Source organism: Parasteatoda tepidariorum, chromosome 1, assembly GCF_982258835.1.
Source record: "Parasteatoda tepidariorum strain Cologne lab strain chromosome 1, Ptep-v5.0, whole genome shotgun sequence".
In the NCBI taxonomy this organism is placed as follows: Eukaryota; Metazoa; Arthropoda; class Arachnida; order Araneae; family Theridiidae; genus Parasteatoda; species Parasteatoda tepidariorum.
In genome coordinates this window covers 81,968,653-81,985,965 of record NC_141755.1, presented here as the reverse complement: position 1 = coordinate 81,985,965, position 17,313 = coordinate 81,968,653, and the positions used below count along the sequence as shown (strand labels likewise).

At 27.8% G+C, this 17,313-nt stretch overlaps 1 protein-coding gene across 2 annotated transcripts in view; it reads left to right on the top strand.

Moving 5' to 3' along the window:
- LOC107453852 (synaptotagmin-5-like) overlaps nt 1-17,313 on the top strand; it is a 184,587-nt gene that overhangs the window by 126,569 nt on the left and 40,705 nt on the right. The window contains exon 1 of one of the 2 annotated variants that reach the window (XM_087167737.1): nt 12,386-12,623. The exons of the other annotated variant lie outside the window; for it this stretch is intronic. Within the exon in view, the coding sequence (XP_087023863.1) occupies nt 12,555-12,623 (69 nt within the window). The 5' untranslated portion in view covers nt 12,386-12,554. Of the gene's footprint in view, nt 1-12,385; nt 12,624-17,313 lie in introns of those variants that run through there. 2 annotated transcript variants of the gene reach the window in all.

Sequence of the window (17,313 nt, the reverse complement as noted above, 5' to 3'; positions counted from 1 at the left end):
TCTTTTCACCACCATTAGCATTTCCAATTATAATCACATCCATAACTCCTGGTGCTTGTCGAGAGATTTCGTCCAATTTCGAAAACATATGAATGCCAACACCCAATTAAATGAGTTAATGCAAATATTTTCAATAAATTTAATATCTTAAGTAAGTGTGAGTGTTCATTTATTTAAACTTTGGTATTGTAACTGGATACACCTTATTTAGTTTATATGCCAATTTTCAAGAGAAATAGACTCATTTTACATTGGTAACTTACATTACATGCATGCCAGTAACTTACGTTACACATATTAAATAGTGCACAAAACAATAAATAAATAATATTTTAAAAGAAAACTATTGCTGCTTATTTAGTGTTAGCCTCTAAGAAAGAAAAAATATTATTCTTACTTTTGTATCACTTGATCTTTTTTACACATAAAAACTTTTCCTAGTTTTTGGTAACTTACGTTACATGCAATAATGTTTATTTGAAATTTATATAATTAAGTGAATTTAACAACAAAAACTTATTTTTACACTGCACAATATTTCTATTAAGTGTAATAAGCAATATTTTGTCTTTGGAACATTTTGAATTGAAAATAATGCTAACTTACTGATTTTCAAAATCTGACCATGTTCTTCACCCAAATCAGAACAAGCAAATGCCAATGTTCAATGGGTTGCCAATACTAAAAAACTAAATTCTCAAACAAAATTATGATAAATTATCAAACTTCAAACCTTTCTAATTCAGAAAACATCCAAAATAATAACATTATTCTTATTTGAATTTTCCAATGCTTTTCCCCCTTTTCATGGAATTGCCCAATACGTTTCGTATTTTGTGAGCAATATGAGCTTTATTTCAAAAAGTGTATTACCATATTCATACAAAGCTGGGCAATACATTACGATTATAAAAATAAGAATTTTTCAAACTTTGCTTTCTCAGAAGCTATTAGATCAACCGTGATCATAATTTTGTACTTTACCATGCAAAATTACATACTTTAAAATTATGTAAAAATTGTATACTTCACAGTTCAAATTTTTTTCGATTATCATTAACTAAAATATTAAAAAATGATAAATATCTACTCAAAGTTGTTTTTTGCTTAAAATTATTTTATCATAAGCAAATTTTATAATTGTGTGCAAAAATTGTTTGATTCGCACAAAAAGTTCGCGAGATAAAGCAAAATACGCAAGAAAAAATTAACATTAAAGGGTCCAAACTTTCGACCATTCTCTAGACCAAACTATTGGTACCATATAGCCCAAATTGCGGCTACCCTCTGTATTTCGAGGGTCAAAATTTCGAATCAGTCGAAGATAGAGTATGTTTGTTAAGAGGAAGGAAGTTTTTGTGTCTGACTTTGTGACTTCAAACATCATCTGCTCTAATGAATTAGCATATTTGAGAACAATTGGGGTTGATTCCTAGAACGTGAAGATCCGGTTATCAGATTAAAAATTATTCAAAGTGATCCGTTTTTTTTTCTTTTTTTGTTCTCGCTATACATGGTGCTATTTGAGTTTCAAATTAAATAGAGCTTTTAAGTCAATTTTTTGTATTTTCATTAAAAAAAACCTACATTTGTTAGTGAATAAATAAGCTGATCCCAATACTCCCCACATAAGAAGCATGAAACAGACATCATACCTGGATCTATCAGAGTGTCGTGTTTTTCGAACACTTGAAAGCATTATTTAGGCCCCTTTCTCTTCTGTTACAATTGAGATATATGTATAAATAAATGATTAACCGTCACCTATTTGTTATAAAACATTTAAATTTACCGACTATTTAAATAAATCATAAAAATAAAAAAAAGATGGTAATAAGGTCTATTACTAATCTAATATTTGGTAAAAGGCATCGACATCGAAAGGTTCAAATTACCAGATGAATGATAAAATAAATGATAGTTCTGAAGAAAATTTTAGCTATTTTTAGTACAATACCATACAGCATGGTACGAAAACCATTTACTTAGTTACATTTATTTTTCAATTTTGCACTTTTACTAAATGTGTCATAATCAGAAAAATACTTCTAAAACCGAAATTTCCGGTTAACCATTACCATAACAAAAGAAAAATTACCAAATGAATGGTTAACATACCATGTATTTTGGTTTTATTAACTAGAATTATTGTATATTTTACCAGAAATGTAAGTACCTTACTGTATGGTAATTTTACCAGAATTATTCATAATCATAAAAACAAGGAAAAAAAGCATCAAGGGAAAAAAAAGCCGAAGAAAACAAGATCTAAATTATTTCAAATTTACGCATCTTTTTGTCTTTTTAATTACCATAAATGAAACTTTAAGCCTTTTTTTTCTTCGGTGATATATTTTAATTCATTATTGAATTCGATTTAATAGCTGTTGTAACTTTCAACTGATTAAAAATTTACAATCATGCATGCAAATTTTCAGAATAGCCCACTTTTATGCAACTTATGTTGAATAATCTTGCTGAAATTCTAATCTAATTTAAATAAAAAAAATTTGTTTTAATTCTTTTTTATTTGTTTTCTTAACTTTTTTTTATATTTTTTTTATACATTACACACTTGGATATTTTTATTAGAGAAATGAAGGTACTTTTCCGCTTCGGGGAAATCGTAAAATATTGTCAAACTATTATGGATGCCAATGGTGCATAAATAATTGTTGTAATAAGAACTACAGGCGTTGTTCTATTAGATAATACTTAATATACTAATTTGAGTACAGTGCTAATCAGTTTTTAAAGTCCACGTAAAATTGCAGAAATGTACAGTGCGCCAAAAAGCACGGACCACCCTGAATAACTTTTGATCTAATAATTGAGGTTTGATCTTCAGGTTTCGTGACTCAATCTTAATGGTTTGAGAGACTAGACTTAAATATGCTAATTAATTAGTGGTAACGATATTTTAAGTTACGAAATCAAGCACAAAAATGTACTTTATCTGAATAAACATACTTTTTTTACCGGATTGGGATTTCTGACCCAAAATATATATGGGGTAGCCGCAATTTGGGAAATATGGTTCTATAGTTTGATCAGGAGAGCGGTCCAAAGTTTGGACCTAATACGGTTAATTTTATTTCTCGCGTATTTCGCCATATCTAGAGAACTTTTTAAACGAATTGAAAAAATTTTGCACACAGTTATAAAATTCGTTTATCCAAAGATAATCCCACGCAAAAATTAGCTATTAGTAAATGTTTATTGTTTTATTTAATAATAGTCGAAAAAATTTTGAATTGTAAGGCATATAATTTTTTACACAATGAATTTTTTACATAATTTATAGAATTTTGAAATGCAATTTTTTGCATAATTTTAAAGTATGTAATCTTGCATGGCAAAGTAAAAAGTTTGAGCAAAAGCAAGCGGATAATTCTTGAGAAATCGAACTTCAAAAAATTCGTGCATTTAAGGTTCGACTTTTCAGGAACTATTCGACCAATTTCGGTAAAATTTTGTATTTTGCCATGTGAAGTTACATACTTTAAAATGATGCAAAAAATTGTATGCCTTAAAATTCAAAATCTTTTTGACTATAATTAGGTAAATTAATCAAAAATAATAAATATTTACTGAAAGTTATTTTTTTCTTGGAAATGCATTTGGTTTAACGAATTTTATATTTTTGCGCAAAAATGTTTAGATTCGCTTCAAAATTTTTCGAAATAGGGTGAAATACGCGCAAAATAAATTTAACATTATGAGGTCCAAATTAAACTGTTCGGATCCTATTTCCCAGATTGTGGCTACTCTCTATATTTTAAGGGTCAGAAATTTAAATCCTTCGAGAAAAAAAAGCTACGTTTGCTCATAGAAAGTACATTTTTGTGTCTGGTTTCGTAACTTAAAATATCGTCTTTACTAATTGATCATGGTATTTGACGTCAGCCCCTCGAACCATAAATATGAGTCCTAGAATGTGAGAATCCGATCATTAGATCAAAAGTTATTCAGGGTGGTCAGTTTTTTTTTGGAGCATAACTTTACATAAATTTAAGGTTTCACAGATAGCAAATGCTTCATATTTTAATAATTTCATAAAACGAGTATCAGCGTACATATAAAGTTAGACTAAATCATACAATTAGTCATTGAACTCAAGTTACGAAGTGATCTGAAAGGTATGCAAAAGCGTATCCGAGAGCTGGCGAGCGCTGCAAGCTAGGTGTTATGCCCTCTAATTAAATGTAAATTCATTATATTAAACTGTTTTAGTTACCCATTACAGAAAAAATATGAGTACATTTATCAAAAGTTACGAAAATATCTAAGTTAATTGTATATTTCATATGTACTAAAAAGCGTGAAATCCCATTCTAGAATGTTTTTTTTTAAATCATGCTTTCTATTGGATGTACAAATTAGTTCAGTCCATTTTTTGTGGTCAAAAATGAATTTATTTCGGAACAAAATGAATGAACAGATTAATCAAAGTATTGTCCATCGCTGGCTACTACTTTTTCCCATCTCTCAGGCAATTTTCGAAATACATCTCGAAAAAATGTCTCGTCGTTTAAGGCGATCCAAATTAGGAGCCAATTTCTGATTTCTGCAAAAGAAGTGAACCGGTGACCTGCTGCATCCGTCGGAACAACTAGTAATCAGAAGGAGCAATGTTCGGGGAATACGGCGGGTGCGGTAAAATATTCCACTTGAGCGTTTCCAAATAATTTTTTACGACTTTTGTGACATGAGGCCGACTGTTATCATGCAGAAGAATAACTTTCTCATGTCTTTGCTCGCTTCCGGCCGTTTTTCTCGTAATGCACGACTCAAACAAGTCAATTGTAGCCTCTATACCGATCACCCGTAATGGAATCGCCAGGTTGTAGCAGCTCATAATATACAACACCATTCACCATTAACCGTTCTTGACACGTCGAAACCTTTCCCTACATAATTTATCAGTTGCAGCATTGTCAACATAAACTTCGACAAGCATTCGATGCGCTTCAGCTGCAGTTTTCTTCCAATTAAAGCAGAAACATAAAAAAAACCTAAACGCTGCTTAGTTACCACAAATTTTGACATATTCAACAAAGTAAAAAAACAGGGTTTTTGTATGAAACTCAAAGAGATATAAAGTGAATATTATTGACAGATGGTTGACCTCTCTGAAACCACCGAAACAGCTGTCACTATGAAACATTCATAACAGCCAGAGCCATCTTTTGAAAACGGACCGAACTAATTTGTACTCCCAATACAATTTCACAAAAATTTCTTCATCGAACAGGTTTCTAAATATAAAAAATTTCGACAGAATGGAAACAAAATTGAGTCAGTTCACTTTTCAACAAAAAAAAAGCATTTTGAAAAACAGGAAGAATTTTTTATACGATTTTATTTAGTTCTGAGAGAAAATCCCTGATTACATTCTAAATTTATCAAGATTACCTACAGTCCCTGCCGCATTAGAATTCTACAGACTAAAAGTATTATCTTATCTTTTATACCGACGACTTTTTATACTAATCTCTGCATCTTATCAATTTCTAACGTGATACTCATTCCTCATCACAAGGAGACGAGAAACTACACTTAACTGTACGAATATATAAAGAAGGATTTTTTTCGAAGTATATAAAGAAGGATTTTTTAAAGAAATAAACAATAAAAGAGCTTAAGCTAAATCACGAAAAACAATTACAATATGTTTCTTAAAATCAGTTAAAAAAATTTTGCCGTAGTATAAGTATTGTATAAAGTAACAATGTCTTCCCAAAACGTATAGTGCTTCAAAAACAAGCGAACTCAGCAAATAACTTTTAATCCAATAATCAGATTATCTGGTGCTAATACTCGATCTTAATGATTAGAAAGCCTAACCTAAAATATGCTAGTTAATATATGACCGAAGAATAAGTTATAAATGGGAAACAAATGATATGGAAAACATACGAAGTTTTAATGAAACATTAGACAAATGATATGGAAAACATATGAATTTTTAAGGAAACATGAAACAAATGATATGGAAAACATAGGAATTTTTAAGGAAGCATGAAACAAATGATATGGAAAACCTATGAATTTTTAAAGAAACATTAAACAAATGATATGGAAAACATATGAATTTTTAAGGAAACATGAAACAGATGATATGGAAAACATATGAAATGAGAAATATCTAATATTTTAAGTTATAAATGATAAATCCACTTTCTATTCTAAACGTACTATTTTTAGTAACTACGAAGATTTCCCAATCAAACTATTACGCCGCAATCTGGATGATATTATTCCAATAATTTATCTTGAAATTCTCTGATACCCATCTATCTAATCTATCTAAACTGTTGCAGTGTAGTGTGTGCATAAGGCAGTATTGTATTTTGATGGTCATTAAAGCTGATACCAAACCACCAGCAATAGAATATTAGTACAGCTCTAATGACACTTTAATAACCAAGCCACGCAATAAAGCCAAACCAAATTAACAGTAAGTAAAAAAAAATCCCGGTAATCTACCTTGTAAGTATTTTAAAAAGAAATTTATTGATTCAAACAAATATCAAACATGTTACATTTATTTTTGATCTGACAATAAGTGTTTGGGGAATATTTTAGATTTATGATGAAAATGTTTTTGGAAATCGATTATTTTAAATAACATAAGGAAACTAATACAATATTTAACTAATCATGGGTTTCTAATGATGAGAATTGCAGGCAAACTATTTTACTTAGCCTGATTTTAATTAAATTTATTTCACCTATTTCGTGCATGTCTTATAAATGATGCTGGTCGCACACTCGGATTTATCAATTTTTGACTAAAAATGTGAAATGTAATTGATGCATAAACCATATTATATATATATATATATATATATATATATATATATATATATATATATATATATATATATATATATATATATATATATATATATATATATATATATATATATATATATATATATATATATATATATATATATATATATATATATATATATATATATATATATGTATGTATGCATGTTATTTTATATTTATTAATAATTTTTCTACTTCTCTTTAAAATTATATTCTTTTCCTTGTTTTATTTTTATTTTATGGGTTGTATGTACTGGCACCTTAGTTGCAGTGAATAAAACTTATTATTACGTTTTCTTAATTTTTTTCGTTAACTCTCTTTTCTGTTTTTCTTTTATTCCTCTTTTTTGTCTCCTTATGTGTGTGTATATATATATATATATATATATATATATATATATATATATATATATATATATATATATATATATATATATATATATATATATATATATATATATATATATATATATATATATATATATATATACGAATAATTCTGAGAGATCAAATAGCGTACTACATTTAGATCGTGAAAAGAGAAAATAATGATGGACATGTTTTATTTTTATCATAAAAAAGCGCTTTTCTTTGGATTAGAAGAATGAAATCGTTTCTCCAAAGCTGTAAACGAGATAAAAAAGCAAAGAAGGAAGAGTTTATGAATGCATACTTCTGAAAATGAGATTTTTATCTTCAGAGGATGTAGAGTAATTGGAAAAATGAAGAGAGCTTATCAAAAATAAAGTTAAGAATGCATTTTTATATTCTATTTACTAAGCCATAGCGTTAAAAGTTCATTATCTAACGAAAAACTTCAAAACAAAATAATTAAGATAAATGATTTTATAAAATTTAATTAGATTAAGGAAATGTTAGTATTTTCCAAACGTAGTAAACAATAACAAAACAAAAGCTAATTAGGGGAATCCGAAACTGAATAAAGTTTATTTTTATGAGCATTTGCGTGAAAGAACTATGTACGAAGTTTAAAAACTACAAATAGATAGAAAATATCTTTTATGGAACCAAATAACACTAATTAAAATACTTGTTTTTTTATATTAATGAAAATTATGCATTAAAGTTTTATAAATATATTAATACTTCACCATTATTGAAATAGTTATTTTATAAATTAAATGTTTATAATTAAAAGTTAACTCTACTGCTTAGTTTATATGCACGGTAAATTTTTAGCGTAGATAGGCGAACAAATTTTAGTGCAGAAACTTTCAGTATTAGTTAGACACACGTTTTTAGAGGTGTTCCTTTTTTTAAATTAATTTAATATTTATTTTGGTTTATGTATGTTTTCCATTTGCATTTTTGAATCCTTATAATAAATTTCTTATGTATTAATTGATAAGTTTTTGAAATCTTTACAAATTTATCCTTGATGACTACAAATATAATAAATAATTTTAACGCAAAAAAGCTTAAAAAATATTTTGGAAAAACACGATGACTATGCACAAGTACTTTTGAAAATCAATGTAAAATTTAGAAAAAAAGCTATATTTTTCTTACTAACTAGAAATGTATCTCGAAATTTATTTTGTTTTTCTTTTCTGCAAGTTTTATCATGTGTAGTGTTTTTTTTTTGTTTTTTTTCTTTAGATAAATTGGTCCTGGTGTTTTTTTAATTTTTTTTTTATTTTTAGTTCTTACCTCTGCATTTTGATAAATACAATATTGATATACGCAGTTAATTGAATAATAGTTATATATCGCTGTCTGTTTCATACATTTTTCCTCCTAAGCCGCAAATATCTACATTTTGCCTCAACTTATCCTTCAGCATGTTATTTCTATTTTGGACGCATCTTTCTTAGCTCGACTTTACAACCACTTCATAAGGTCGTGTTCGAACTGCTTTATCAGTTATATGCAATCTGTGGTACGCTTCTCTATCCCTAACCTACAATCCTGAAGGGCTGCTGTTATTACTGTTTCTGACGCTATCAAGTGTGTATGTTCAAATAGACAACACTTACATTATAATGTATTTTTTATATTTTTTTTAAATATTTTTTTAAATATTTTTTTAGCATTTCAAAATCTTTTCAACAATTTTAAAATTTAACTACACATGTAATAGTTTTTTATTTCTTATATTTAATACTAAATTATCTAAATTTTAATTTGCTGTCTTAAAAATTGAAATCTTTTATCTAAATATAACATAAAGTAAAAACAAACTTTAACTTAGCATATTTTCTATAAAGTAAAAGATGCATACTAAGTATTGACTATTTTATTCACATTCAAACTAACACGATAACATTAAAACAAGTATAAAATAAGGCACAAGAACTTAAAATGAAATCTTGAAACAAAGATTTAACCTAATTACCTCTAAACAAATTTAACTACCAGTAAAATTTGTAAATGAAAAATCCTTTTTTTAATATAGTGCAAAAAGACCTTCAACGATCAATTGTTGATGCGTAAATATACAATATTTCTATGATTATATAGTGAAAAATAAAATATGTAGAAAAGTAACAATAAATTACTATTTTCTAAACATATTAATAGCAAGAAAAAATATATTTATACACATATTCAACTAAATTTAACAATTCAACTAATTTAAATTCAATTGTTCCTTAAAAGAACTTGCGATTCTGAAATTTTCTAAAGAAAATCATGTCTACTTTTAATAGTTTAATTATGCATTTAATTATAAACACTAATTTTTAAACTATAAATATTATAAATGTATTGGACATAATATGTATATATTTCAAAAATTATTGCAGAGATTGTCGATCGTAATAAAGAGTTCCACATGATTTACAGTTTTATTTATTTTCAATTTGGTATGGTTTAACAGTTTCCATTATTATTATTATTATTATTATTATTATTATATATATATATATATATATATATATATATATATATATATATATATATATATATATATATATATATATATATATATATACAAGAAAACACGAAGAAAGTTAAGTTAAGGAAAACAATAAGCTCAGAATAACAAATCACTTCAGCAGTGCAGTAGGAACGACACTTTAAAACCCTCTTGTTACTGAAATCTGGCAATCTTTCTGCGAAAACATTTTAAAGTCATTCTTGAAAAAATTTCTGTCCATGTAAGTTGATCTGATTTTGCTACTCGCTTTATAGTCCCATTTTAATGTTTTTTTATTTTATTTTATTTTCTGTTTTTACATGTTATTTTTACTTATTTTTACTTTTTGTGATCTATTTTATTTGTTGTTATTTTTATAAAATTTAAAAAAAAAAAAACGTTTTTAGTGCTCCTCACACTATTGTATTAATATATTTTGCTTTGGCTTTATTGATAGAATATCAGAAAGCACTCTGTTTTGCGGATATAATCGTGTGGGCTGAAGAAAAGATTATATCTTTTTTTTTCGGTTTTTTAAATAAAATTTCATCCTTTTTTTTCTTTTTTTTTTTAAAAAAAAAAACTGGTGTTTATTATTTTTTTACTTATTATTTCCCCCCTTTTTTTCATATGTCTATTATGTTTCTTTGTTCTATTCTTCATTTTCATGTTCTATTCTTCATTCTTCATTTTTTAAGAAAAAAAATTTTAAAAATACAGATATTTCTATTTTTAAAACTACTACTGTAAAAATTCCTGTTTTTTTCACAGACATTCTCCGTATATTTAACGGTTTAAAGCTGCTTTTCGCGAAACAGTTTTTCTCTGTTTTCCTCCTTAACCTTTGACGGATTAAAACTGTCAATTCGAATTCTAGTTTTTGCCATGCAGTTTTGCTTACCGTAAAATAACTTTATCTTTTTTCAAATCATTTTCTATACTTAAACTTGCTTTTTAACAATTATTTTATAGTTTTGAACATCGTAAAAAAAATTGGGATTCGACTTTACTGTCAAATTGATACTCTGTGTTCTTTGTCTGATATAATCTGTCTTTAGGTATAATTTTACGATGAGTTAAATTGCCAGATATTTGGCTATAGTTATAAACATTTTTACACTTAAATATGATTTTAAGATAATGGCTGTTTAAGATTTTTCTTCATAACCAAACTAGATAACTGCTATGGTTGAGGAGAAAAAATACCCGTCTTCCATTAAGGTGATACAAGATCAAAACCTGCATTATCATGCAAACTCTGCTCTCAGCTTGCATCGACCTTAGTGTTAACTTTGTTATTTTATAGAGATTTTTTTTATTATTATTAAAATAACTTTTTTGTAAAAATAACAGTTTGTTTGCTAAAATAACGATATTTATTTGTTTAAAAAAATGGTCCATTTGTAAATAACAGTAATTTTTGTGAAATAGACGGTTGTATACTGGCTCAAGGGCCCGAAAAAACTCAGAAATTTTACCCGTCCTCCTTTAAAACTAACCCGTAGCTTCTAAATAAATAAAAATATAATTTTCTCTTACTTATTACAAACATTTATATAAATTGCACAATGAGTTAGTTGTTACTAGGATTACAAATACTAGGATTACATTATACAGTAATAAAGGAAATACTAGGTTACTAATAGTGACCTAGTATTTCTTTTATGAAATATTTTTTTCTTTTATGAAATAATTCAAAGGACAAGGGTCAAGTCATCTGGAATGTCAATTTATCCGAGGGCACTGCGTTTTTTAAAAGAATCAAATATGACGTTTGCCAGTTCCACAATCAAGCCAATGATTTACAGAGGTTTCTGCACAGAAATCTGAAACGGGTTTTCCATCTACGCTGATGTTCATAATTGCGTTTAACGCTTCTTGTTTAAGACTAGTACGTAATGTTTTTTTGTAAGTTCCTTGTTGAAAAGCCCCTTTCAACCGCTGCAGTACTCCCAGACAGCGAAAACATCAATTCCACCATGCGCAGTATGCTGCTGTATTTCTAGATTAGAGGGTCATTTTAGAAGTGAGGCGCTAGACTCTTGTAAGATAACAAAAATTTAAAATGTATCACGAACATTTACGGGAAAATGGCCGTCCGTGCGGACGTCGGATTCGAGAGGAATTCGTTTCCCGCAGGGAATTTTTGACCGCCGAGGACGGGCGGTTTTTTGAGTCCTGACTGGCACACCATCTGGCAGATTTTTTCTGTAAACTAAACAGATTTTTCTTACAGTGTACAGTTTTTAAATTATGTTCACAGCAATATTTTTCAAACAACAATTCATTTTCTTTTGCAGCAATTTTATGAAAGAAAATTTTTTTACTTGTTTATAGTTTACGATATTTTTTTTTCTTTCCTGAAGAAAAAGGAGTCAATTTCCAAATGGTGACGATACATTGCAATATTAATTAGAGTGTTTGTTATAATGTTTGAGGAAATATTTTATCAACAGAAAAGGACCTTATACTTCAGAACTACGCAAATACATAAACGGAACAACAAGCGTAAACAACTGACATGAAACAGGCGCCTGTGACGCAAATCTAATATCCAGGTGAGGCCTTTTCAAAACAACTCCTTCGTTTTACCTTCAGCACTGAGCGTGAGTGAAAAACAGAGGCTTGACAAGGGGTGGACGATGGGGGAGGGGGTAGTTACGAGGAAAAAAGATGGAGGGAAGATGAATCAAGAAGGGGCGCGTGGAGGTGCCTGGTATGTGTGACAGCAACGGATGCGCCGTGGCTGAGGCGCAATACCTCAATCCTCGCCGGATTTTCGGTCCGGGATAGCTGGCAATGTCGGAGCGCAATCCCAAAATCCCATCTACATCTGATGGCTCCCCCGGTCTGTCCATTCTTTGAAGACGAAAGGATGGCAAAGTGGAAAGAAGTCGTGCTAAAAGTAAGCAATCCTACGTCATTTTCATCTTCACGTCATTTGTTGTTTATTTTACATCCATCCCTTCCAACAGGTAGATTGCACACGTCTTGAGCATGGGACACTGCCACTGTAAACAACAGATGAACAGCGAAAGATCATAGCATTAAAAGAGAAATCTAAGACAGAAATCGTGGGATGGGGAAGCTTGAGTAGCGTAATTATTAAAACTTAATGCATAATTGTAAGACACAACGAAATCAATCAGTTAAATCTTTTTCAAACAAACCTTGTAAAGCTTCCTCTAGGGGGAAAGAGGTATAATGGCAGCGAATTAGCTGATTAGCAATATTAACCAAAAAATCCTAAACCATCGACGCGTTAATTGAATTTAATCTAATAAAAATTGCTTACAAATCACGAGAAAATTGTATATATTTTTTATTTAAAATTTATTTTTCGAATAAAAATTTCCTTCTTAAATGTTAACTGACAATAGAGTTATTTCAAATTGGGATAAATATAGGGGAATAGTTTTCAATTTTGCACTTATCTCCCCATAACGAAATTAAAACAAAGCGCGTTATTTCTTACAACTTTCAATCAATAATTTATAAACTTTCAATCAACCACTATTAGTACAACTTTCAATCAATTATTTATAAACTTCCAATGAATCACTATTTGTACAACTTCAAATCAATTAACGAATTAACTTTATTGCTTCCACGACTTTCTTAACAAATAACTTGTATTATTGAATTTTTTATTGAACAAAAAGAAATTCAAGTTTCGAATAAAACTTAAACAAATTTATAATAGGTTTACTCAGCAAAGAAACTTTATGTAATACTATATAATTTATACTCTTCTTCACACATCTCTTTCCATTTTTATTTTACATAGAAAAGATTTTAATAAAATAAAAGATGCCAAAATAAAAATTAGATTCGCTTTTTTCTAAAATGATATTAGCTAAAAATGTCATGCATTAAGAATCAATCTCATTAGTTAAATCTAATTATTAATTAGTCAGAAATAAATGTAAATATTTCCCATTTTTAGTATAGTAATAAAGTAATATAAAAATTTTCAATTACTTTACCACACTATACTAATATGTCAATTCACATGGTTATATATATATATATATATATATATATATATATATATATATATATATATATACACACAACCTCTACGTTTAAAACATTTACTCTTTATTATTAAGGAAACCTGAAACTGAAAGAATATTAATGAAATGTATTTTTTAAAATCATGTTCATCTATTTATTCGCTTAAAGAGTATTTACATTATAAAATTAATAACTATCTGATTATTCTTAGGTCACATGTTAAAAAGTCTCGAAGAGATTTAATTTGCAACTAAACCTTAAAGGACATACTTCAAAAATTTTAAATATCGTATCTAAATGTTACTATTTCCAATCCTTCATTGTAAAGATAAAGGGACGGGAAATCATTAGCATTTTATTTCCTAATCTTTAAATTTAATTTCTTAAAAAATCAGCCAAAACATCTATTTTTTTGCATTCTTAAAGCAATTTTTGAAAAGTTTCTTGTGATATTTGTAATTATAGACCCTCTTCACCGATCCTTAGTGATAAAATATGTAAAAAACACGCAATTTTTTTCATGTATAGTAATTTCTTTCGACCTATCATGATTCCATTGAACTCTTATTTTTATGATACATTTACTTACATTAATGAAAAATTTAAACAACCCTTAAAATATTTAAAAAGAAATATTTTTTTTTTAAAAATCTATAAACTATTTTCTAAAATTGGGCACATATGTAAAATTTTTCGCTAAAATAGTATATACATTTCGATACAAATACGAAATGATAATTTTTTTTTAATTAAAAAAAATTTTTTTTTGCTTATTTTACTGTACGATAGTTTTACAATTTTCAACTATAATTTAAACTGCTATAACTATTTAAAATTAAAAAGAAAACACAGAATAGCATATTTGGTCTCAATGCTATTGGGCAAAAGAATTTTTAAAGGTCAAATTATCAAAAAAAAAAGAAAAAAAAGTAAAAGAAAACTAAAAGTCACAAACTTCAGAACTTAATTATTCTGAATCCATTACTTCAATTCTCCATTATTAACTTCTGAATTATTCTCCAAACTTAAATTACACATGCGGTAAGACATGAAGAATTGCATACGCATACAATTTTAACTGTATTATTTAATTACAGTACCTCATAAAAGGCAATTTCATTCCTTTTTTAGCAAACTCAATATTTTTTTAAATAATTAATAGCTTTATAATTAAATCAATCAAGCAGTTACTTCAGAGGTTACATTAGTGGTAATGAATTACGGCCATTCAGCCACTGCACAATTTTACGCAGCTGCCTGTTTGAGAAGTTTTATTTCAGAGAATCTTTTATTTTTGTTTAACTCGAGTCAATTTTAGTCACAGTTACATATATAGCACGTTCACACATTTTTAAAAAAACAATGTAAAAAACAAACAGAAACTTAACACAGGGTGGTTTTGTTGGGAGATTATTATCGACAATTTTACAGTTATCTACTAAAAAGTACCCCTACATAAAATCGAATTAAAATGTCTTGTATACTAGTGAATAGAAATTGAATAGATGTAGTGGTCGACACACTGCAGTACTCCCCCACCAGAATTTTATGTGTGATAGAATTCGATGAACTGATATCCCTAGTTGATTCATTGCTGTTTTGTGAGAAGTCGGGAGAGCTGTATTTAGATCACCGGACTTTGAGTACTGATCGTTGGAGCTGTATTAAGTTTGCGGTCGTGGTCTCTCCTGTGTTGCCATTAGAATTCACGTGTAAACAGGCCGACGCTGTGTGTGATGAAACTGAGAAGCTACATCGTGATGAGGACAATATCGCCATCACATTTAGCAAGTCAACTGCCCATTATGGGCAATCCATCGAAGTAGGTGTGTTCAAATGGAAGTGGACGTATCTGTCGAGGTAGGCGTGTTCAGATCACGTCCGCATGTTACCAGTGTGGGGCGAGTGTTTTCGATAATGTCAACCTTCTTCTACGAAAAGGTACCCCTCTCATAGAATCGAGTTAAAGTGTCTTATATACTAGTGAATTGGAGCTGAATAATTCCTGTGGTGACACGCTACATTTTAAGGTACTTCTCAATTCGGTGTAACTCATCTGTTAGAATTAGGCTTATGTATAGTGGGGCAAAAAGAATGTTAAAGTAAATGTATCTATACTGCTCAGAACATTTTTGTTCGGAAAAAAAGTGTGGTTTCTTTTTTTTCAATTATATTTTTATTTCCAAAAATCTAGATATCAAGTAAAGGGGAGAAAAATGCATCATACATGTTTCTAACATTGATTAGAATAATTGAATAATTTTGCTGACTCTTTCGATCGTTACGAATTATTGACATTTATATATATATATATATATATATATATATATATATATACATATATATATATATATATATATATATATATATATATATATATATATATATATATATATATATATATATATATATATATATATATATATATATATATATATATATATATATATATACATATATATATATATATATATATATATATATATATATATATATATATATATATATATATATATATATATATATATATATATATATATATATATATACATTAGAGCAGAATATACTTGTTTTCTGCTATTTACTTTTTGTAAATAACCTTATTATAAAATTACGCATTAGGAAAAGATTCTGGTAAAATGACCGTATTGTATACGGTAGTTAAATTTTTGGTAAAAAAAAAGCACTATAGTTTTGGTTAATAGAACTAAAATATACGCTATTCAAATCAGTTATTTGGTTATTATTCTGTTCATTATGATAACGGGTAACTGGAAATTCCGGTATTCAAAATTATAGTTCTTATTGCCGCATATTTAGCAAAAAATATAAAATTGAAAAGTAAATTTAACCAAATAAATGGGTTTTATGCCATGCTTTAAGGTAACATGATAAAATCACCACATTTACCAAATGTTATCACATATCAGGAAACCATATTTCATTGTTAATTTTAACAAAATCATTACGAACGCTCTTCTGTAAAAATTACCGAGCTTTTGGGTGTTTCCATAAAATCAGAAGCAAGATAGTTTTGCTATATTCTGGCAGTTTTTACCATTCTTCTTCTATGCAGAAGTAGCTGCATGATTTATTGCTATAAACTCCTAGTTTTTTAAAAATACATTTATTAAAACAAATATGAAGAAAGGTGTTTAAAAATTGCGCATAATTCATTTACTTCTTAAAGATTGTTTAGGGTTAAATTATGTAAATCAAGTTACATAATAAAATAAAAAACAGTTTTTTTATCACTTACGAAAAATCAAAAGTCATTATTCAATCATTTATTCAAATGTCCCTTTAAACCTCACTTTCTCAATCTGACTATGGGAGATTGAGAAAGTGAGGAAAGTGATTGAAAGTTTATTTAAGTTAATAAAGTTAGTTTTCTGTGAAAAGTTTGGAGACATTTGTTACCCCATTCAAGAAACAACAAAGAATTTTTAATTGAGAAAATCAACATGAAAATATAATAAATGAAGTAAAGTAATTAGGAAATATCCCTTTGACATAATATTTAAAAAAAATTATACTGAATGCGCCTAAATTTCAAGAATACATCTGAAATTTTCTTG